The 22980-nt window shown below is 40.7% G+C and overlaps 1 protein-coding gene across 9 annotated transcripts in view; it reads right to left on the reverse strand.

Moving 5' to 3' along the window:
* Positions 1–22980, reverse strand: part of DGKH (diacylglycerol kinase eta) — a 166832-nt gene that overhangs the window by 87140 nt on the left and 56712 nt on the right. For all 9 annotated transcript variants that reach the window (XR_004626756.1, XR_004626755.1, XR_004626754.1 and 6 more), the window contains exons 3-4: positions 12134–12244; positions 8705–8785 (exon numbers count right to left, since the gene is read on the reverse strand). Coding sequence is in view for 5 of the 9 variants with exons in the window: in XM_034665235.1 (XP_034521126.1) it covers positions 8705–8785; positions 12134–12244 (192 nt within the window). In the remaining 4 variants the exon portion in view is untranslated. The remainder of the gene's footprint in view (positions 1–8704; positions 8786–12133; positions 12245–22980) is intronic.

A 22980-nucleotide genomic window follows, 5' to 3' on the forward strand; every position in this document is an offset into this window, starting at 1 on the left:
CTTCTACTGTAAATTAGCGGTGAGTATTAGTTAATGGACACAGTAAAAGTTTTACCATTAATTTAATATTTTCAGAATGTACCAGAGATTGGAACAAAGCATTAGCCTCATTCCCTTGGCACAAGGTCTATTGGTTTATAACCGTAAATTGCTTTGTACAGAACACATATGTAATGGGAAAGTTCAAAACAAAATAATTATCTTGTTTGTACCAGTCACCACAAAACTAAAACATTTCTAAAACCTAAATTTTCCATTACACCATAATCATACTTAAGGAATAGAGGAGACATCTGAATATGCTAGAAACTTCAAAAAGAGCCATGAAAATGACACCAAAACAGTCCTTTGAGCCATTTTAATAATTTTTAAAGCATCTCTCAATTGCCTACTAGACATCACCAGGATATCTTACCATCATTTCAAATTCATAGTGTCTAATTCACAATGTCTTCTTTTCACTACCAATAAGCCTACTTGTATTCTCATTTCCTACCCTTAATTAAAGGCATCATTTATATAGCAATCCTCCCAAATTCAACAACTCTATGTTAGCTTCTTCCTCTCTCTTCTCCCTTCCTGTTGGCCACAGCTCTCCAGTCTTTCCCATAAGATCTCTCATGCATTGCTTCCTTCCCTGCCATTATAGATGGTCTGATATGTACCCTTATCATGGTTCCCTTGGACACTGTAGCAGTGTCCAACTTGGGCTTCCTGCTAAGTCCATCACTCTTGTCAAATGCATCTGATAGGAAGTTGCCAGAAAGGGTTCCCATGTAGCATTTAGAATTTTCTTTGAATAAGTAACAAGCATTTGTGACACAAACAAATGTGTTTCATTTAGGATGAAAAGTACATCTCCCTCCCAAGTCTGCCCCCAGCTACCAAGTCTCCCTCCTGAAGGCAAATATCTGTCAGCTTCTATGTATCTCTCCATATACAATAAATCTCTGCATATACAACAAATATGTGATCTTTCAAGGTTTAAATGTATGGCTGCAGGCTCATACACACACACACACACACACACACACACACACACACAACACACACACACACACACATACCCGCACAGAGTAACAAATACAGAGTAACATTTTATATATGCACATTGTTCCACATCTGGCTTTTCACACTGGATACAACTTGGAGTTCAGTGTGTATTATTATATACAGAGCTAATTCCTTCTTATTCATGGTTGCATAACATTGTACTATGTGAAATAGTTCACAATTCATTTCAACCAGTCTCTAACTTGCACATTTGGGGTATTTCCAACTTCATGCTATTATAATAGGTAAGTAGCCTTGTACGTGTATGCCTTGGCACACATAACAGTACTTTTCAATACCTTTGCTAATTCTGGATAATGTGGGCAGTGAAGGCATTGATGAACCCAAAGACTTAAAAAAAAAATTCTCTTTACAACCTATCCTGTCAAGAGTCTATCGTGGTCATGTTGTATTTAATCTCGGGTTAAAATCTTTCAGCAGGTTTTCAGCAGCACTTCAGAGTGTAGTCCTGTCAGTCCTCTCTGGTGGGCTTGCTTTTATCCACCCTGAAAAGGCATGCACAACCTAAAACATTTTCACATGAACAACACTTCACTTGTACAAAACAGCAACTCTAAATTCCCACAAAGCTCCCCAAAGGGAGAAGGATTGGAGGATTCATCCTGATAGTTTTTCTTACATTATGAGCCTAGCAAATAGAGCACCCCAAGATTTTAGTCTAACCACAAAAGGACCAATGGTTTCTTGTTTCCTAGGACTTTGGTCTGAGGAAGCTCATAATGACATTAAGAAGATTGGAATCTTCAAGACTAAGAATCTTGAAATGAAAGGAAAGGAATTTCTCCCAAAAGAAAACTAGAGTTTACAAATATCATTCATTCATTCAACAAGACACATTCTTTCATGCATTTGACAAATACTTATTGTCTTTCCCCTCTGTGCCAGGTCTTGTGTTAGCCCTGGGATTCAGGGGTGAGGAAGACAGCCTTTGTGTCTATGAGGAAATTTCAGTCTTCACCATCCCCCCTCACTCCCTCCCACATACACACGCCAGGCAAAGATCTCTCCAACAGCACTGCGTGGTAGAATGAGACCGTGTGTGTAAAGTGCCCGGCAATCTCTAAATCCACTCCTCCTCGCCTACTCTCAACAAACTCCAAGAGCCGGGAGCCCCGAATTCCGCACTAGCTGTGCAGAGCTATTAGCCATCCAACCTTGAGAAACTCATTTCGGCACTTTGAGCCTGAGTCTGCTCTGAGACCTCTTGTTCTTGAAGGCCCCTTCCAGTTCACAGGGAATGAGAGGACTAGAGATTCTAATAACGGACAGAGCCATTACATCACAAGAGGCCTGTTCTATCAGATGACACAAGTTAGAAAGTTCTCTTTTAAGTAGAGCTCAAATTGTCCCTCTGTGAATTCAACTGTGAATCTCTGTCCTGCGCACTTGCAGTAACACAGGACCTGTCGACCACCTCTTATGCATGCTAATCCCTCAAATATTAAAAAGATGTCACAGTTCCCCAAATGTTTAAGATAAACAGTGGCCTCTTGTGTCAATCCCCTGATTTCCCAAACTTTTGTCTAATATGGGTTACCTTCCTCTGTGAGCTCTTCATCAACATATCTGTTTAAAATACAGCACCCAAAATAAAATGTAGTATTCTAAATTGGCAGTAGGACCAGCAAGTGCGAGCTACATACCTAGTACTGCAATGTAAGACTCTGTGATTAATTTGGAGGAGAAAAGACAGCGGAAATAGAAAACAATTAGGGGAATACTATCTGGACCATACTCATTTAAAGCTCCACAAAAGAGAGGTAGGATAGCGGAGGGGTCAAGAGGATGGATTGAGGTCAGATGACCCAGATGGGTTCAGATTCTAGTTATTACATGTGTTGGGTGTTAACTCATCTATAAAATGGAGCACATGATAGTACCTACCTTATAGGATTGATATAAAGAAGTGAATGATTTATTTAGATGATTATCTAAACACCTGTTTTGTGATGTGCATTCACAAATGAGGTTGAAAATAATGTTTCATCCCTTCCTTTGTAACTAAAGATTGAGATACTAATGGATAAAAGCAAAGTGACACTTAGGTTCAAAGGATGTGGTATCTCTCTTAAGAGAAGATGAACTGAATTATAGTAACAGAGAGGACGCTAAGGGAAAAACAAAATAAACAGAGAGTACACATTAAGAACATCTTCTCCCTCCCATTAAAACACAGGCTGCTCATTTCAACTATACCATGAATGTATAATTGTCGGCATTTTATGTGCTGGATGTTCTCCTTATTGGCTTGTTTTTGTGCATACGTTTTGAAACTTCATTGCAGGAATCAACTCGAACGCTAATCAACTTTCAGTCATGTCTGCTGTGGCAAGTGACCCGTGAACTAAAATGACCGTTCCAGTGCTCAGTTAATGCTAAAAATGAGTGCTACCACGTGGAATCCATGTTTCACACAACTGAGTAAGCCAGCGTGGGTATGCAGTGACCGTGACATGCCAAGCACACTGGTAGATCACTCAACAAAAATGTTAAGTGCAATTAAATAAACCAAATAAATTACCTCTGTATTTCTTTCTGGTTAAAAAAAAAATGCTTTCTTTACAAACTTCCATAAATAGTTTTAACAACGTCAATATGATAATTTCCTTAAAAATGAAGATTCATGTATTTAAGATTTAGCCTACGCGTCATTAAAATTTAATGAAAACAGTCATTTGAACAGCGCATTTTGAAAGTCTGATGTACACCATGTGATTGTGTAGACTCTCGATTCATTAAAACCCTCTTCTTTAGCGTCTACAAACAGCTAACAAGGCACGATTGACATGTCATTCATTACAGAAGGGATGCTTTTCCCAGTAACATCTGTTAATATGAGATAAAAGTGGAAATAAATCTTCACCACACCACTGAAAGAGAGGCGGGGTGGGACGTTTTCTCAAGATGAAGTTCATCCAAATTTTCCTTAAAAATCCCCCAACTTGTTAGGAACTGACAACAGACACTCACACGTGCTGGGAACAAGCGGGATAATAACTTCAGGATAATAACAGCCACTAGCACTTAGCAAACTCTATGTGCCCATCACGGTGCTAGGGCTGCAGTGCCTTATCCCATTCCATGTAATCCTCACAACCCATGAGACAGATTCCATGGCTATCCTCCCTTACAGGTGAGGACACGACTCACAGGGGTTACGGATTTGTCCAAAGGCATAAAGCTAGAGAGGGCCAAGCCAGGACACAAATGCATGCTGTATGACTTCATGGTCTAAGGTCTGCAATTGAGTAAGTCACAAAAAGCTGGGATACACACATCACGATGACTGAGAAAGAGACAAAGAGAGCAGCGGATGTGAGAAGAGAGAGAGGGGAGGCAAGGACTAACCAGATGGAAAGAACACAGTATGAAAAAGGAAGAGCCCTGGATGAAGCATCAGGAGGGCTGGGACCCTTCCCAGGGGTGCCCCAGTGTGACCGAAGGGAAATCAATTCTTCTCTCTCGTCTAATAGAAGAAGAACACATTTGCCGAGAGCACAGAGGTGTGTTAAAGATAAAAATGTTAAAGTGAAAATAAAATCCCAGAACACCATGCAGAAATCAATAAAATAAAAAAGGAAATGCACAATTTAAAAAATGAAGGGAAAAGTTAGGAAAATATTATAGATGCCACAATCATAGAAAATGCTATGGTACAACATAAACTACTCATAAATTAACAACAAACATTAATGAATCCTGAAGGCTTATAAAATGCCAACTAAGCTGTCAGGGGTTATCCTTTTCCATTCCCTGATCACACCACTGACACCTAATGTCACGGAAAATGCTTTCAGTGTTTTGCTGTCGCCATTAGGTGTGCCAATTGCAGAAGACAAAGGTAAAACCCAAAACTCCAACAGTGGTAAAAATTCTCCCAATTTAAGGCAATTAAATGTGCATGGATGTGTGTGTGTGTGTGTGTGTACATATCTATCTATATTTAAAAATCCGTTTATTTCAACATTATGAGATCTGGAGAAGAATCCAGTTACACTGTGTGACCAACACCCCAACACTTAAGCCACTAAGTTTGTGGTAATTTGTCACAAAGCAATAGGAAACTAATATGTACCTGAGGTGATTTAGACAACCAAAACAAGACAGTTATTAACTCCAGGGATGGGAACATGGGACTGTGCACGGAAGTACAAGTAACCATCGAGCAGGTAGGTCTGAACCATGTCTACAAATCCTTTGATGCTACGCTCATGGTGTCTCTATCTCCTTCCTTGAAGCTCAGCCAACCTTAGTGACTCACTCATAACCGACAGAATGTGGTAGAAACGATGCTGAGTAACTTCCCACGTGAAGTCAACTTCTGCCGAGCTCTCTCGAACCCATTTTACTAGAGTTTGGCGTTGGGTTTTCAGGCAAAGCACAGCTTTTCCATTTACCATTTGCTAATCACAGATTTTCCATTTACTATTGTCCCCTATCAATATATCATCCTAAGGGACTTCAACTCATGGCTGTAGCGAAGCTGAATTTGGCCATTCCTGTATTCTCCAGCTGTAATACCACTAAACAACACCATTAACCTTTGACATGAACCAGCCAAAATAACAGTATCAATAGCAGTCAGTGCAATCCAGAAAGGTAGGATATTTAAATATTTAAAAACAGGGAAGATTATCAATTACTGGTTGAAAACCTATCCCTTATTCTATTTTATGCCCTAGAAAGTTCTACCAAAATCATTTGCTGTAAAATTCTAAGTAATCTGCCTAATACTTTAGTCTCCACATTTCTAGTCCAACAAACTTTAAAAATACCATTTGGTTGAGTGGATAAATCTCTTGAAAATATTTTAACAAGAAGTCTTCTCATGTGTAAAATAAACTTTCATCTTATTAATTAAATCAACAAATACTTACAGATAAGGTACTCTGAGGTAAAATGATATGACAGAGTCTCTGTCCTCAAGGAGATTATAAAAAACATAAGTACCTAATTAAATATAAGGCAGAATATAGTAAGTTCTAGAATAAGAAAGGCACTATCGGAGAGAATGAATGTACTTGGAGGTCCAAGAAAGAGTTATACAAAGGATTTGAATACCCTCTCTCAAATCCAAGATTTTCACTTCCTTTTACCCTTATCTACACCAATACCCTAGACCTTGTCTTGACCTGAAATTGTTCCATCCTACACATCTTAAATTTTGGAACCCTCTTTCAGACTAAATTCTAGATTCCTGTTGAGGGGAAACCCTTATTGCCCACTCCCTCATGAGTCTCCACAGAGGGCAGAGGACTACCTTCACTCCCTAGGGAAGGCAAGTGGTTCATCACCCTACCCCACCTTCATTTGGGAGGAAGGAAGAAGAAGCAACAATTTATCAGAAGCTCTGATTAGGTCTCCAGTAATTTATCAGAAGCTCTAAATTTAGTGGTTGTTGGATCCTCTTCAGTGACGAATAAGCTGTCCCTCACTCCCTGTGTTCTATTCTCAAGAACTGAGAGCACAGAGGGTAAGATGGATGACTTATTGATCCCTCGATCCAACAATGCCTTTCTCTTTCTGTCCAATACGCCCTATTGACCATCAACCCTGGATCAATTTAGTTGTTGTTCTCTTTCCCCATTTTCAAGAAAATGTGAAAGGCACAGGAATTAGATACATTACTAAACTTGATCTCCATCTTTGCTAGACAGTATTTACTACCTCATAATCTTCTCCAGGTCTCTGATCAGTTTGAACTCTCATTTTCTACAGGAGTTACTCCAAACCCAAGTCTGACTCATAGCAGATGACTTCGGCTTCAATTTCATTGAGAGAACAGTAGTATTTGGGTTTGGAATAAACGAACTTGCTGCACACACCTACCTCCATAAACCTTCCGTCTCCCGGCCAATGCTAATCTCTAAATGGGCTCTGGCTCCCATGCTCCATCCAGTCTCCCCTCTCCTGACTCTTCAACTTTCCAGTCCAACAATTCTTTCCTCTCTTCATATAGGCACACTCAAAACCCATTTTAAGAACAAACCAAAGAACAACAACAACAACAAAACTGTCTTAAAGCCTGAACATTATACTTATTCTCCTTCTTCTAACAGCCAAGCTTTTCAAAAAAGCAATCCACCCCGGCTTCTCCGCCTTCCCACCTATTCCACAGTGCAGCCTAATGCATGCCACCCCCTCCCCCGAAGTCATTCCCATCAATGTGATCCAATGACCTCCAAGTCAACAAATTCCACAAACACTTCTCATTTCTTGTCTGACTTGATCTCTCTATAGTAGTTGATGTTTAATGACTTCCGTCCTAAAACTATCTTCCACGGGCGTTTCCTAACATCATCACCTCCTAAGACTTCTTCTATACTTCAGAATGCTCTGTCTTTATTGGTCAAACTTTGAATTTTAACATTTTCCCAGGATTCTATTCTTGGCTTTCCTCTTCTCAAACTCAACTCTCCCTGGGGAGGTGGGAGGGGCAGGAACGTTTATACCGTGGATTATCCCATGTGCCTGTAAATCCATATGGCTACATCTGAGTGCATTTGCTTCCGCCCCCAACCCACCCCCACCCCCACCAGTGCCTACCTCTATCATGGCACTGGTCTGTATTTGTTTATCTGTCTGTCTTCCCTGCCCTGGCAAGCCTGGGAGACGGACACAGTGCATGACTGTTAGCAGTGCCAGCTTCTCGAACAGGGGTTGGGAGTGTGGATGGGGGCAACAACATAGGACCTAGGAATATGTAGTTATAAAAACTACCCCGGAGGAACTTTACTGAACTCTATTGTGAAGGTTCTGAGGGAAATACCAATATATTTATTCATCTCTCAGTCTCTTGTGCTTAGCACAAGTGCCTAGCACATGGTGGGTATTCAAATCATAATTTTTTGAACAAAAGAAGTAGGAGAAGAATGAGATATCTGAGATAAGCTTTGAAGAACTGGTAGAATTTCAACAGCTATAGATGGAGGAGAAATCAGTCAAGTCAGGGGGAATGGGAAAAGCCCAGGCATAGGCAGAAATTCTGGACCGGTGGGATGCCTAAGGACAAACAGTCTCAGTCACACTAGAATGCCGAGGTATGATTTTACAAGACTTGAGGATGGGGCTGCAGATGTCACTTGACAAGCAACAGTGAGCCAGTGAGTTCTTTTCCAGCAACGTGATTTGTAATTGGAAAAGAATGAACTGGAACAGAGGACACCTCTTAAGTGGTTATCAAATGAATTACTTAAGTGAGAATAAATGAAGACCTGGACTATAGCAGCTGCCTGAACCACAGCAACAGAGTAAAAGTAGAAGATAAGGGAAAACATTATTTTTAAGACTGAAGGTAAGAAACAGACTTTTTGAATATTCCAAAGCAATGGAATTGGTTGAAGTATTAAATTTAAAAGAGGTGAATTTTAAAGCACTAAAATTAAAAGGCCTAAAACGGAAAACATTGTAAATAATTAAAAAAAATACTTTTAATACATTGGTTTCTTGACCCAAACAATCACAAACAGCACTGGGTATACAACTTACTTATCATGTTTATTGTGTTGGCAGGAACTCCCAACACGCTTAAGTTGACACACAGTCGGTAACTGAAGGGGACATTCTGTATGTGCTTAGGAAAGGTCATTCTATAACTTTTGAGAAGGAAGTCAGCAGAATAGAACCATACCGTGAAACTGTTGTTTGCATTTTTTGTACTTGCTTCAGCTACACTGGCATCTGAGAGGTCAACTTCATCGAATATCAGAGACTGTTAATGAAAAAGAACACAAACACATTAAATGAAAACCAAACTCAATGCTCGTGTATATATATGTGTGTGTGTGTGTGTGTGTGTGTGTGTATTTTTTTTTGCTAGCAAGTCATGACTATGAAGCTATGTCAGGAATTAGGAATAGAAAATGAAGAAAAAGTCATTAGTGATTCCTTGCAATATCTTCTTAGGAAGAGTAAAACTACAAAGTACAACTAACCATAAATCCCAAACTGAAAAGGTCTTTAAAGAACCCCATGGCGCAGAGTTTAAATGTAAAATGCTCTGCGCTCTCTAGAAGCATAACTTATGAGGAACTTACTCAGTGTGTCGTGCACACACACGCACGCGCATGCACACACACACACACACACACACACACACACAGAGTAACTACGTCTTGACAGGCGAACAGCCTGAAACAACTTTGCCAGGAAGGCAGAGGCAACATCGTCATTCCCACGTTTGCTAAGTGAGAAATGAGAACTAGAACTGGCTCGGATCATGGTGAGTTACTACACTTTCTGAAACTCATTTTCTTCATCCATAAATGGGTTTGAATGAGAAGGTGAATGTGCTCTGCAAACATAAAATGGTATTTCTTTTAAAGTGTTTTAATCAAAAAGTTCACAGAAATGGAATCTTTTAACAATGTTCAATTTAGAGATTAGGAAATTCTACTAAATAACGTATCCTTCCCACTCTCAGTCATTTGGTCATTGTTCGCACTCATTCAATGTTTTTGCAGCAAGGCAGGCTTAACAAAGCACCTCCACATGCATCCCAATGTTTACAGCAGCAACGTCCACAAGAGCCTAACTACGGAAAGACCTAGAAGTCCAGTGACAAATGAATGGATAAAGAATATATCTTTACATATATTTGTAATTTATATATTTTTATATAAATATACATTTATTTTTAATATATATTTATTTATATATTTACAATTTATATTTTATATAATATATTATATAGTATATTATAATAATATATTATTATATAATATATTTGTATAATATATATTATTACAATATACTATATGTAATATGTATAATTAATAATAGTTATAATATATAAAATATATATTTATAAATATATATTTATTATATAAATAAATATATATGTATAAACAAAGGAATATTACTCAGTCATCAAAAAGAATGAAATCTTGCCATTTGCAATGACATGGATGGAACTAGAAGGTACTATGCTAAGTGAAATAAGTCAGAGAAAGACAAATACCATATGATTTCACTCATGTGTGGACCTTAAGAAACAAAACAGATGAACAGAGGGGAAGGGAAGGAAAAATAAAATAAGATGAAAACAGGGAGACAAACCATAAGAGTCTTTTAACTACAGGGAACAAACTGACGGTTGCTACAGGGGAGGTGGGTGGGGGATGGGCTACTTGGGTGATGGGTGTTAAGGAAGGCACTTGACGTAATGACCATTGGGTGTTATATGCAACTGATGAAATCACTAAATTCTACCTCTAAAAGTGATAACACAGCATACATTAACTAAATTGAATTTAAATAAAAATTAATAGAAAATAAATAAAATTAAATTTACAAAAAACAAAAAAAAGAAAGAAAAGGGGCCCTTAGTCTGATAGCTTCCACCACCACCCCCAAGATCCCTAGGGCGTATGCAAATCCACTTCACTCCAACCAATCTATTAGACTTGTTCCCCAACCAGAAAGAATTTTTAATCTAGCACAGGAGAAGAAACAGACAACGACTAATTGTAATGTAAGATGGTCAATGCAAGAGAAGAAATACTACAGAATGTTATGGAAGGTCACAGATAATTTCTCCCACAGAAAACATTTAAACTCTTGCTCTTGTAAATGATGGAATAAAGACTCTTTGAGGGGATCTTAAACAGGGAATTGCATCAAGTGGAGACAGAGGCAAAGGTCGTCTGCGGATTGTAAACATGGGGCAGGGCTGGGGCTACCAAGTGGTCAGTGCTGCCTAGAGATGAATGTGGAAAAGCAGCATGGAGCCTGGTCAGGGACAACCCTGAACATAACGACTTTTAAATGAGATTATTTGGTTATTACTTGTACAGCAGCATAAACTAAGAATTATGTTTGTTTGCATATTTGATTTTACCTCCCAGTGTATAACTCTACTAATTATACCAGGAACATACATTTTTTTTAAAGATTTTATTTATTTATGTGACAGAGAGACAGCCAGCAAGAGAGGGAACACATCAGGGGAGTGGGAGAGGAAGAAGCAGGCTCCCCGCGGAGGAGCCCGATATGGGACTCGATCCCAGAACACCGGGATCACGCCCTGAGCTGAAGGCAGACGCTTAACGACTGCGCTACCCAGGCGCCCCAGGAACATAACATTTTTAATATGGAAATTATCCATTATTCAACTGACACAGTAGCCAGAGATCTTAATATTTACTTTTGAAGGAACACTAAGATATCGGTTTTAAATGGAAGCTCATCATTACTAATATTTTTTCCCCAAACCACATCATTCTTATTTTCTTCAACTGTTATATAAAAATTATTTAAAGCCTCGATTTTAGGGGCGCCTGGGTGGCTCAGTTGTTAAGCGTCTACCTTCGGCTCAGGTCATGATCCCAGGGTCCTGGGACTGAGCCCTGCATCGGGCTCCCTGCTCAGCGGGAAGCCTGCTTCTCCCTCTCCCACTCCCCCTGCTTGTGTTCCCTCTCTCACGGTGTCTCTCTCTCTGTCAAATAAATAAATAAAATCTTTAAAAAAATAAATCAAAAAAATAATGCCTTGATTTTATTTCACTATGTCTTTTATTCTTAACTGCTAGCATAACTGAGCGATCGTTTTGTGTCAGGCACCACGTGTATTATCTCATTGAAGCCTCCTCAAAACAACACGAGCTTCCTGCAGCCACTCCAGTGGAATGTGCTGGAAGTGGGATACAAGCTCCTATCTGAAATCAGAGGACAGATTCTTAGCAACTTGAGCAATGCTCTCTGTCATAGTCAGGGAAAGATACATCAGGTAAAAGGTAGCAAGAAAGGGGGGGACCAAAAATTTTCAGCTTATTACATTTAATAAGGTTACATTTAATGTTTTATTTTCATTGTAAGCAAAGAGTAAAGGGAGAAAGAAAACTATACCAGAATCTTCCCATAAGATTGTCCTCCACGGACATGCCATGAAACTGACTTAAGTAGACCCCCTTGGGATTTGGTCCAAGACGGATCACACGCATACCGAATTCACAGAAGAACGGTAAGGCTCTAGTGAGCACGAAGCCAAAAAGTTCACAGAACTAAAATTTTCAATCCATCCACAACCTCAAGTGCTTGCAAGTCACATTCTTCCAAATTACCTTTGAGTCCTTTGCATAATAAAGTGTACGGCCTCGAAGCTTGAAGTAACGCTTTTTCCACCTTTGGAAGGAACTGGTTTGCTTCAATAGTTGCCCCTCTTTAATACTGGTCTGGGGAGAAAAAGAAGGACCACGACATGATTAAAATGATAGTCAGAACCAAAGAAAATTCAAAATTAATTTTGACATACTATCATTGACATTTTAAATATTATTTCCCAGGTCCTAGAAATTATACAAGAGATTATCTTCTCCTTTCTGTCCAACCAAGGGAGGACATGCGCAAGGACTCATGAACAAAGGTAAATCTGACATGGTTTCCTGCTCTCCAAGTAGTCACAAATAATATGGGAAACACAGGCACCAAACTAGTACTTACGATTTGGTGTGATGTACACATTGCCTTGTATATAGGAGTATTCGAGAACGGTGGGAAACATAGACGGGCAATATAATGTAACAATTAAAAGCATGGGCTCTGGAGCCAGAAACCTTCTGTTTACCTCTTGATGCCACCACGAAGTGGCTGGATGATGTTAGGCAAGTTTTTGAACTTACTCACGCCTTTATTATTCATCTGGAAAATGGGGATGACGCTGTGACATACCTTATAGGGTTGTTGTGAGGAATACATTAAAAACATATAACGGACTTACTGCATGACATATAGTAAGTGCTTATTAAATGCTATCATTAGCTATGTGTTATTGTCGCAAACGTAGTCAAAGCAGTGTGCATGGTGGTCCAGAGAGGGAAGCATCAGCTCCTTCAGAGGGAGGCAAAGAAGTCTTCCTAGAGGAGAGCCTGGGGTGGGTCTGAAAGGAGTTTATCAGAATGACAAGGGATGGAGGAGCCTATTTTAGGTGTGTGCAAAAGTAGAAAGGTTTAAAACAGCATGCATATTTGGGGACTCTTCAAAGAACTTCCAGTTATAAATGCAGGGTAGGCTTTGCAGTGAGGGAGCAGCAGATGTGGCTGGAGAAGGTAGGTAGGGGCTCTGTGATTCTGGGCCAGACCCTGTGCTGAGTGCTTCATGTATGAAGTTCATTTCATTAACACCAACAAAATACTTAGAACCCCTGGCCTCATCCAATATCTCTCCCTCCCTTTGTCCCCGCTATTCACCAAGGTGTTTTGCTTTTAACCGGCCAGGCATGCTCCTCCCAGGTCTGAACGCCACCTACTCTCTCCTCCTGGGCTGCTCTTCCCTCAGATATTCGTCTGACCAACTCCCTCCCCTCCTTCAAGTCTTTGACCGTCTCACTGAGACCCACCTCACTGACTTCTTACTACCACAACGCGCTCTCCATATCTTCCCTCATCTTATTTATTCCCTCACACAAAGTACTTACTTTCCTCTTCTAATGTATAATGTAATTTGCATATTTATTATGTTTGCTGTGCTACCCCTATTAGAATAGAATTTGCCTGAGTTTATTATGTCTAATAAAGTTAAATTCAATGTTTCATTTTAATTGGAAGGGAAGAAGAAAGGAAGGAAGAAGAAAACGACACTTACAGCAAACTAAACCTACAGTCTTCTTCTTGAGATTGTCCTTAGGAGACCTGTCATGGGACTGACGCACATAGATCCTCTTGGGATGGGGCCCAAGAGGGGTCACATTTATACTGAATTCATAAAGGAGCAGTAATGCAATGGTGAGCCCCCAGGACAAAAACAGCTCATAGAACCAAAATTTTCAATCCATGCCACCAGACTGCCCACTGATGGATCTCAAGTGCCAAAAATGTTATCCAGCACGCATGAAATTCAGATCTGTATGAATGGATAGCAGGTACTGAGGTAAAACTCATGTCTGTTTGACTCCAGAGTTTACTCCCAATTTCTACACTACACCGTCTTTGATTATCAACAAGACATAAAATATTGAGAAAAATGTGTTGTCACCAGTAAGGTAGTCGAGTATTATTAACATTTACTTTCACCGTCAGTGAGAGATTCTCTCCATAGCTTGCTCTGAGACTGCCTTCCAGGAACTGTAAATTTTTAACGGTAACAAAATATTTTTGCAACTTCGTACCAAAGAGCTCGATTTGGAGTCAGACAGACAGACTTCAAGCCAGGCTCCACCACACACTGAAAATAGGAAGCCGGGCAAGTTGCTTCGGCAAGCTGTCCCAGTTTCCTCTCCTGAAATACAGGAATAATAATACCAACTTCACAAGCTTGTTGCATCTAATTTAATTATACGATAATGGCTGGAGAGCACTTAGCACACTGTCTGGGTTACAGAAAACATTCAATAAATGGCAGAAAGTGTTATTATGATGATATCATTATGCTATTAAGTTCAGGGAGTATTTGCCAGGCACCCAATTCTAAGAGCTTCTTGGAAGACGAGAGTAAGTGTTTGCAGGCCACTGTGAGGGCAAATAACAGCTGGAGCAGAAGGAGAGTGTCAAGAGAGGAGGTCGAGGGAGATAAGAGCCAGGAGATGCGGCCACAATGGGGAGCTCGCTTTTTGTTTTAAGTGCAAAAAGCCAGTGACATGTTTGAAGCAGGACAGCGAGAACAGGGAAATGTCCAAGGGAGAGACAGTAGGGGCTCGAGTGCAGGCTGTGGCATCCCTGAGATGGAGAGAAGTGGAGCAATCTGAGATGTTATTTTGGAGGCAGAATCTCCTCAACTTACTGACAGGCATCAAGGGCGAGAGAGAGGAGAAGGACCAAGGAAAAGTCTAAGCTGTTGGCTGGGGCACCTAGATGCGAGAGACCAAGGGAAAGGGGTATAGGAAGAGTGACTGGGGAACGGCGTTGCCCACGTTGCTGGGGCACCCAGGGTCACCCCGGGGAGAGAGTCGCGATTCTTATACTCAAACAAAAGTACTGAAATAACTGTAAAAATATAACCTACCCAAAGAACAAATCATTTGTTCTAGAAGAGAATGTATTGGGATTTTTGTGAAGTTCTGTTTAAGGCGATGAGGAAGAGAACTTCATGTCTGGTCTATTTATGTTCTCTAAGCACTGTCTAAGGGAAGCATCAATAACCTACTTCATTCCCCACGTGGTTATGAGAGTGATTTTCCAAAATGAAAAACTGCTTATGTTATGTCACAGCTTAATTCTTTTCCACCTGCAGCAGAAAGGCCCAACTTCCAAATGTACCGTAGAAAGACCCTGCATCATCTTTCCAACCTCGTCGCCTGCCCCTGCCCATGCTCTTCCCTCGGCCCCAAATGGCCTCTACTCAACTGGCCCATCTTGAAAACTCCTCTTCATCTCAACTCGGATCCAGGGCCACTGCCCCTGGCTTCCCTGACCCTAAGGAAGAAGTAACTGACCCCACCTTTGTCCCTCTGAGGTGCCTTACCCTCTCTGTGTAACAGCACCTATGACACCAGAGAGCGTCGGTTTACGTGTGCGTGGTCCAGCCACGCTGTGAGCTTCCTAAGAGCAAAGACAGCATCCCACACCATCTAACACACTGGCCGACACCTTAGGGCCTCTGTAAATCCTGCACTGAACAATTTTGAGCTAAATGTAAAACAGTATGTCAGATCACTTTGTATTTTAAAAGAATGAAAGAATGAGAACAAAGGGCCCAGTGGCTGGATATGATTTCACGTTTTTCCAGCATTATATGTGTGCTTCTTCTCACACATATAAAGACAGCAGATACGATGCACAAAGGTGTACGTGCCGTCGGGTGCACTCCCTGGGTGAGGGGTTGGGGAGATATGGGAAGAGGACAGGAAAATGTCTATGTATCCTGATTGCTAATTTAGAGATGATCCTTACATAGTCACTTTCAAAGCAAATAGTTCAGCTGGTTTTTTTCCTATATCACTTTATGTTCTTTAAATCTTGCATAAGGATGGATTAATCTGCTATGTGTGAGGCTGTGGAGGAATAGAAAGAGGGAGAAGATACAGTCCTTATCTTCATGCATTTACAAACTTCTTTATGCTACACAGTTAATTTTAAATTCTTAAAAAAAAAACATTGAGGCTAGCTTACTTTCTTCTAAGAGATGGGATTTAAAATATTTAACTAGAAGGCAGTTATTCACATGAAAGTCAATCCTCAAAATAAACTTCTGTTTATATATGGCTAGTTAAACAAACACTTCTTATAAAAGAAGGAGCATAACAAAAAATGATTAATTTACAACAGCTCTAAAAATATAATCATATTATGAAAGTATGCTTCAGAGAAAAACATGTGGGGGTCCAAAAATCTCAAAATACTGCATATGCTAAGTGAATAAACAAGCGATCATTCTCTAAAATCCTAATATTTATTATGTTCAATGTTGATGTTCAACTAGACTAACAATTTGAAGTTAGGAACAGATATAAGAAAGTTACGATAAGAGAGTTATGATTAAGAACCTGTTAAAATTAAGTACAAAATTTTAATTTTATTTTCTTCACAATCTCCTGGATAAGGGATAAACTCTCCCCTCTGTCAAAAAAGGGCTTAGAAACGTTTATATCTAACGGACATTTAGTCATATAACCCGGCAGATATTAGTTAGGTGCTAACCAACACTTGTGAAAAATCAGTAAAGCCATGGAGACTTAACTGTAATCCAATAACCCAGTCTCCAGATGTTAAAAACCAAAAGTTCCGTGACCTTGGCTTTGAAAAAAATTATTTCATTAAAATAAACTTTAAGCTGAAAAATCTCTTATCTAGTTAACTTTCGAAGGAGGTCTGTAGTCTAATGTCTTAAGGCTGTGGAATTGTTCATTTCATGCTTCCTGTATAGTTCAAACAAAAGTCATTTCTCTTTTAAAATCACACACACACACACACACACACACACACACACGCACGGGGGCTCTAAGATTTCACCTACAATTTCAGAAACACCTGCATGCACAAGTTGAAGCTGCCCGGATGGACTACGACTTTAATGTCCGAAGGAGAGCACAAATTTAATAGTCACTCAATGAGCCATTTTGTAAAGCTAAGAATTTTTGAAAAATCAGTTACTGCCTGATTTATCTGATAAACGCACATTTTCACATGCTGACTTTTTTTGGCCATCGAAATAGGTGTGGTGAAAAGCCTGATATAGTGAAATGGAAATGTCAGTGATGACTCATCTTTTACAGATGTCTTCAAAAGTTCCAGAAGAATCTCTAGCTTCTCCTCCTCCTGTCCCAACATGACCCCTTAACTTCTCTTCTAAGGAACAGGAATGACATTTGTCGTTATGGATTGAATGCTTGTGCGTTCTCCCAAAACTGAAATCCTAACCCCCAATTTGTTGGTATGAGGAGGTAGGGCCTTAAGGATTTGTGCCCTTATAAAATAGACCCCAGAAAGTTCCTTCTGCCACATGAGGACACAGCAAGATGATGGCCATCGATGAACCGGGAAGCAAGCCCTCACCAGACACTGAAATCAGCCAGTGCCCTGATTGGGATTTCCCAGCCTCCAGAACTCTGAGAAATGAATTTGTTGTTTAAACCATCTAGTCTATGGTATTTTTCTTATGGGAGCCTGAACAGACTACGGCGGGGGTCAAGAGAGTTTTCACACCACTTCGTTCTCATCGCTCTCTCTCTCTTTTTAAAAGATTTTATTTTTCAGTAATCTCTACACCGAACATGGGACTCAAACCTACAACCCCAAGATCAAGAGTCACAGGCTCCACTGACTAAGCCAGCCAGGTGCCCCTCCGTACCTCTCTTAACTTCTGTCAACTCTACCCCCCAAACAGAAAATTTTTCTTTGACACATTTCCTTATCGATTTTGTTATTATTCAAGCTCTGGCTGTCTATGCCTTCCTGGGTGTCTGTACAGAAGTATTGCAAGTAAGGTACTATTTTAGTAGGTCATACCTGTGGGAAAAGGTGTTTTAAGTGGGACTGAGACAAGTTAAATAAAGAGATAACACTCCTGAACATGGGCCCCATGCTTATATAAAGAGAAATTATCACACAAAGACCGTGTGTGTGCGTGGTCTATTTTGTGGTCGACATAGACACTTATGTTTGAGTTGTATATTCTGTAAAAACCTTAATGAAATGAATTCTAAAGATGGTAAAAAAAATAAGATAATATTCTAAGTGTAATATAAACGAGACATTTTAAAAGAGTAACATATAATAAGATAACGTGTACTTCAAGATGTCAATGACTACAATGGCAGACATAACAAAAGAAAGAGATGATTGCATCTAACATAAAATCTCCATTAATGCACCAACCTCAAATGCCAGATGATACAGGAGTGAATAGTATGGCCACCAGTGACATAATAATTTTCTGAAGTTATAAATAGCTCCTGGTAAAGTTCTGATCAAAAACTAAACTATAAGGGCCCCTGGGTGGCTCAGTCGGTTAAGTGTCTGACTCCTGATTTTGGCTCAGGTCATGATCTCAAGATCGCGAAATGGAGCCCCGAGTTGGGCTCCACACTGGGCATGGAGCCTGCTTAGATGCTCTCTCTCCCTCTGCCCCTCCCTCTGCCCCTCTCTCCCTCTCCTTCTGCCCTCTCTCAAAACAAACAAACTATAAGCTTCCCTTTTTACACACCGTAGCTACATATGTGGAAAATTAATACCTTGTAACAATACTTAAAAGATTTTGTGGTTTTAAGCTCAGGTGATTATAAATAATGTTTGCCCATAATAATATCCTGTAGGACATTTGAAGGTCATAAATGATAGAGGACAATCCTTTGAAGTTTTGACCTGCCTGGTCTGTTGTAGGATTGCTGGCTAGGAGGGCTCACTATGCCAAAAGCACTAGGATGATTAAAAAAACAAAAAACAAAAACCCCCACAAAAATGTCCAAAACACCTCTACTGAGAATCACTATTCTAGGAGTTCCAGACCTATCCTGTACTCCTAATCTATATCTGAGCCATTTTTTAGGAGAACTATAGTGTCATTTTGGTGACTTATCTGGCAAGTTGTGGATTTGGAGCCACTCCCATGAAGGCCATGTTTAATCACACAATGTATACAGTCCCAAAACGTATCCAGTTTTCTTTTTTTTTTTAACATTTTTATTTATTTATTTGACAGAGACAGCCAGCGAGAGAGGGAACACAAGCAGGGGGAGTGCGAGAGGAAGAAGCAGGCTCATAGCAGAGGAGCCTGATGTGGGGCTCGATCCCACAACGCGGGGATCACGCCCTGAGCTGAAGGCAGATGCTTAACCACTGTGCCACCCAGGCGCCCCCATATCCAGTTTTCTACACAGTAAACATAAGAACATAGCACAGTCATGAACTAGTATTTAATAATGGAGCAGAGTTCACAGCTACTATGTATTATTATTTTGTATCTTAGAACGTCAGTCTAAGAAAAGTCCAGTAAGGCTAGAAGGTGCCTTGGATGCCACTGGCACTTCAAAATCCAGTTAGCTTAACTAACTGGACTGATAAAAGGTGGCCAAACCCATCACTCATTTGATCCGACATCTCTGAAACTGCAAGTCTCTCTTTACCACAAGTCTCAATGTATTGTGTCTCCTATCATAACATTGTTTTTCTCTTTTATCAGCCCTTCTAGATATTCTCTGTGTGATCATAAAACAAGAACTGCTTTTCTCCACAAACATGCCAGAAGCTATACTGAATGATTACTGCCTCTCTTCTCACGGCCTTGGAAGGTCGGCCATTGGATCTCATTCTGATTCAGTCTGTCTACCTCTTTTTATCAGTCACGGGTTAAAGTGCTTCAAGCCTGGCTTTTCTATCAGATTCCAAAATTTCCCTCAGTTCCTCTTGATTCCGGGCCCTTTTGGGTTTCGTGACTTGCGTCCTTTCCCCTTCTGAATTTTATCCAACCAAAGATTTCCTACTTCCTCAAAAACAAATTTGAGCCTCTTTATGAAAAGGACTATACATTCGGGACGCCTGGGTGGTGCAGTCGGTTAAGTGTCCAACTCTTGGTTTCCGCTCAGGTTGTGATGTCAGGGTCCTCAGATGAAGACCCCCCTCCCCCCATCAGGAGCCCACTTCAGATTCTCTCTCCCTCTGCTCCGCCTACTTATGCTCTCTCTCTCTCTCTCAAATTAAAAAAAAATCTGAAAAATATACATATATTACATGAACCTCTATAAAATACACCAATTGTTCTAAAATCCGGCTGGTCATCTGAATGACATGGAAAACTTTATGGACATTCAGAACCTCTGTTCATCTGGGAGGTTTTGATTCAATCGATCTGGGACAGGGCACAGAACCCTACACATATTAAAAGCTCTCCTGGTGATCGTAATCATCAGTCAGGCTTAATAAACACGCGCGTAAATGATATTTAAATAATAACGTGCAGACACTCTACCTTTAAAATGTGTCTTTCTCTCTGTGTGGAGCCCCATTCACATGCCACCCCTGCCCTCTCCGCACCCCCACTGGCTCTGCTCCAGCGGAGGTGGAGGGAGTAATTTGGGTTTTATAACAGAGCATGCCCACTCCAACTCTCCCCTTCCCCCTCCGGAGAGCCAGCTGCCCACCAGATACCAGGTGCTACTCAACTATCATTCAGAGGAAAAACAGATTTGATTTGCAGGAGAAGGTAAGGAATGAAAAGCTGGGATCTGTACTGGGCACTATCAAGCGCTGGGTTATGGGGAGAGAGAGAACAGTCGTCCAGCTGCTTACCCTCCCCTTTCCCTAGTATGTCTCCAGCCTGCACCACCACCCAAAGCCCCTGCTGGCTCCAGCCTGACCCAGCCAAGAAAGCAAATGCTGGCAGAGGAACGGCACTGGTTACAACGAGGGGATGTCTCAGTGAGGAGCCAGAGGATAACGCAGGAAGAGAGAGATATCCCAGCTTACAGAAGAATGGACACAGGGTGGGCTTCTGGAACCGGTATTTAATGATAATGGACTAGGATGCTGCAGGTGCTCTGTCATTTACATCACAAAACAACACCCCTTTTATAAGCTGCCACTTGGAGCAGTTGTCCTCAAGCCATTTTGGGTTCCAGAATAATCTGAGGATATACAAGCAGGTACTTTGAAGAAGTAATCCAGAACCTGACCAGCTCAGCCTCCTCATTCTGGGGCACCTCAGAGGGATTCTGGAGCTCCAAGAAATCCAGTTCCAAAACGGTGTGGCCAGATGACTATGTGTGCTTAAACAGAAGGATATTTAATATTCATACAACAAAACTTTGACATTTAATATTCTAGAAGTTTGTGAAATAGTTTCATTCATTTCTATTTTCAGGAAAATATGCAACCTCTATTAGTTTCTTTTAATTTGACCGGAATTGTTACTTTTACATGAAACACACAAACACACATCCACACACACACATTCTGCCTCAGGTTGTCTGAGATGGACCGGTTGAGAGTGTGGTCATCCGTCCTGCCCAGGGAGCACACACCCGATGGCGCTGTGCATACAAGGCGGCTGTCAAGTCAAGTGAGGCATGAAACTCTCCAACGGGTCTCCGGCTCTGCAGTGTCTCATCCTGCCACGTTCAGTCCAACGATGGAAGAGGCTTTCCATCACAACTCCTGTCTAGAAAGGAATCAAGCCAACGTGGCAAATAAAAGCCAGCAATGCCGCAGCAGGCACAAACCCTGACAAGAGAGCAGGTCGCTCCCCAAGACGTTGAGAGAACACACGCACCAGGAAGGTCAGGAGGAAGCTGTAAGCTTCCTCGTGCCTACTGAGCCTTCTGAACACTTTAAATATATGCACAATATCGTCTTTATTTTATTGGAAAGACTAGAAACTCAAATATTTCAGACACTTATATTTAAATGTAAATTAATGCATTCTAAAGCAAAATCATGGAGGTTACCCAACATAATCCTAATTACCCTCTTTAGGGGCACCTGGGTGGCTCAGCCAGTTAAGTGTCTGGCTTCGGCTCAGGTCATGATTCCGGGGTCCTGAGATCGAGCCCCACGTCGGGCTCCCTGCTCAGTGGGGAGTCGGCTTCCCCCCACCCCCCTGCTGCTCCCCCTGCTTGTGCTCTCTCTCACTCTGCTCTGCTCTCTCTCAAATAAATAAATAAATCTTTAAAAAGTAATTACCCCCTTTACCAATGAACCGTCTAGTTCTTACTAAAGGACTTTGTCTTTTATATTGGTTTATAATTTTCTTGAGAAGACCTATAGATATAAATTACCTTGAGACTGTAGATGTTTTGTGAAGTTTTATCTGTTCACGCCTAAAATGAAGTTCTATCTCTACTTTCAAGATGTTCCTTCTTTAGGAGTTTCTAAATGTATTTTTCGAAGTACTATTAAAGAAATAAAAATACTTGATGTTATAAAGTGCTATTACACTGTGTTTTAAAGAAGAACGTACAAAATGCCCATGCGGTTATCAACATCAGACATACTTTCTTCATAAAATGCAGTGAGTTACAACAGATCACCACTGGGTGGCGGTGGTGTCATGCCTAATGCTCAGGTTTCCTTCGGCGACAGAAACATGGCTGGGCCTCTTGTCAGAGTTAGATGAGTCCTTGCCTATACCTGTGAGGGGCACATAGTGCATTGTAATGGGGCAAGAAAGAAATAATCTACGTTTCCAATTCTGAATTTACTTCTCCCCTTATCAAACACCCCTACACACTTCCAAGAATAATCCCTTTGCCCACACATGACATTCTGATGTAACCACTTTCCCACAAGGCCACAATGACACAACTATTTTGATGTACAGGCATTTTGATGTGGCCTAAAATACACCACTAAGTGCTATGTTAATTTTTGAAGCTAGTAACTAATGTATAAAATGGACGACCTCACGCCAGGCCTGAGTCTCACAAAACTGTTGTTCTGCCTGGTGTTCCCAATGTAAGACTGCCATTCGGCTAAGGGAGAAGCTGGGGGTCAGTGGGCCAGCAATGGGATGGGAAATGGGGTGAAGCTCAGGTCCAGTAGACTAA

The sequence above is a fragment of the Ailuropoda melanoleuca genome, chromosome 7 (assembly GCF_002007445.2).
Source record: "Ailuropoda melanoleuca isolate Jingjing chromosome 7, ASM200744v2, whole genome shotgun sequence".
Classification (NCBI taxonomy): Eukaryota; Metazoa; Chordata; class Mammalia; order Carnivora; family Ursidae; genus Ailuropoda; species Ailuropoda melanoleuca.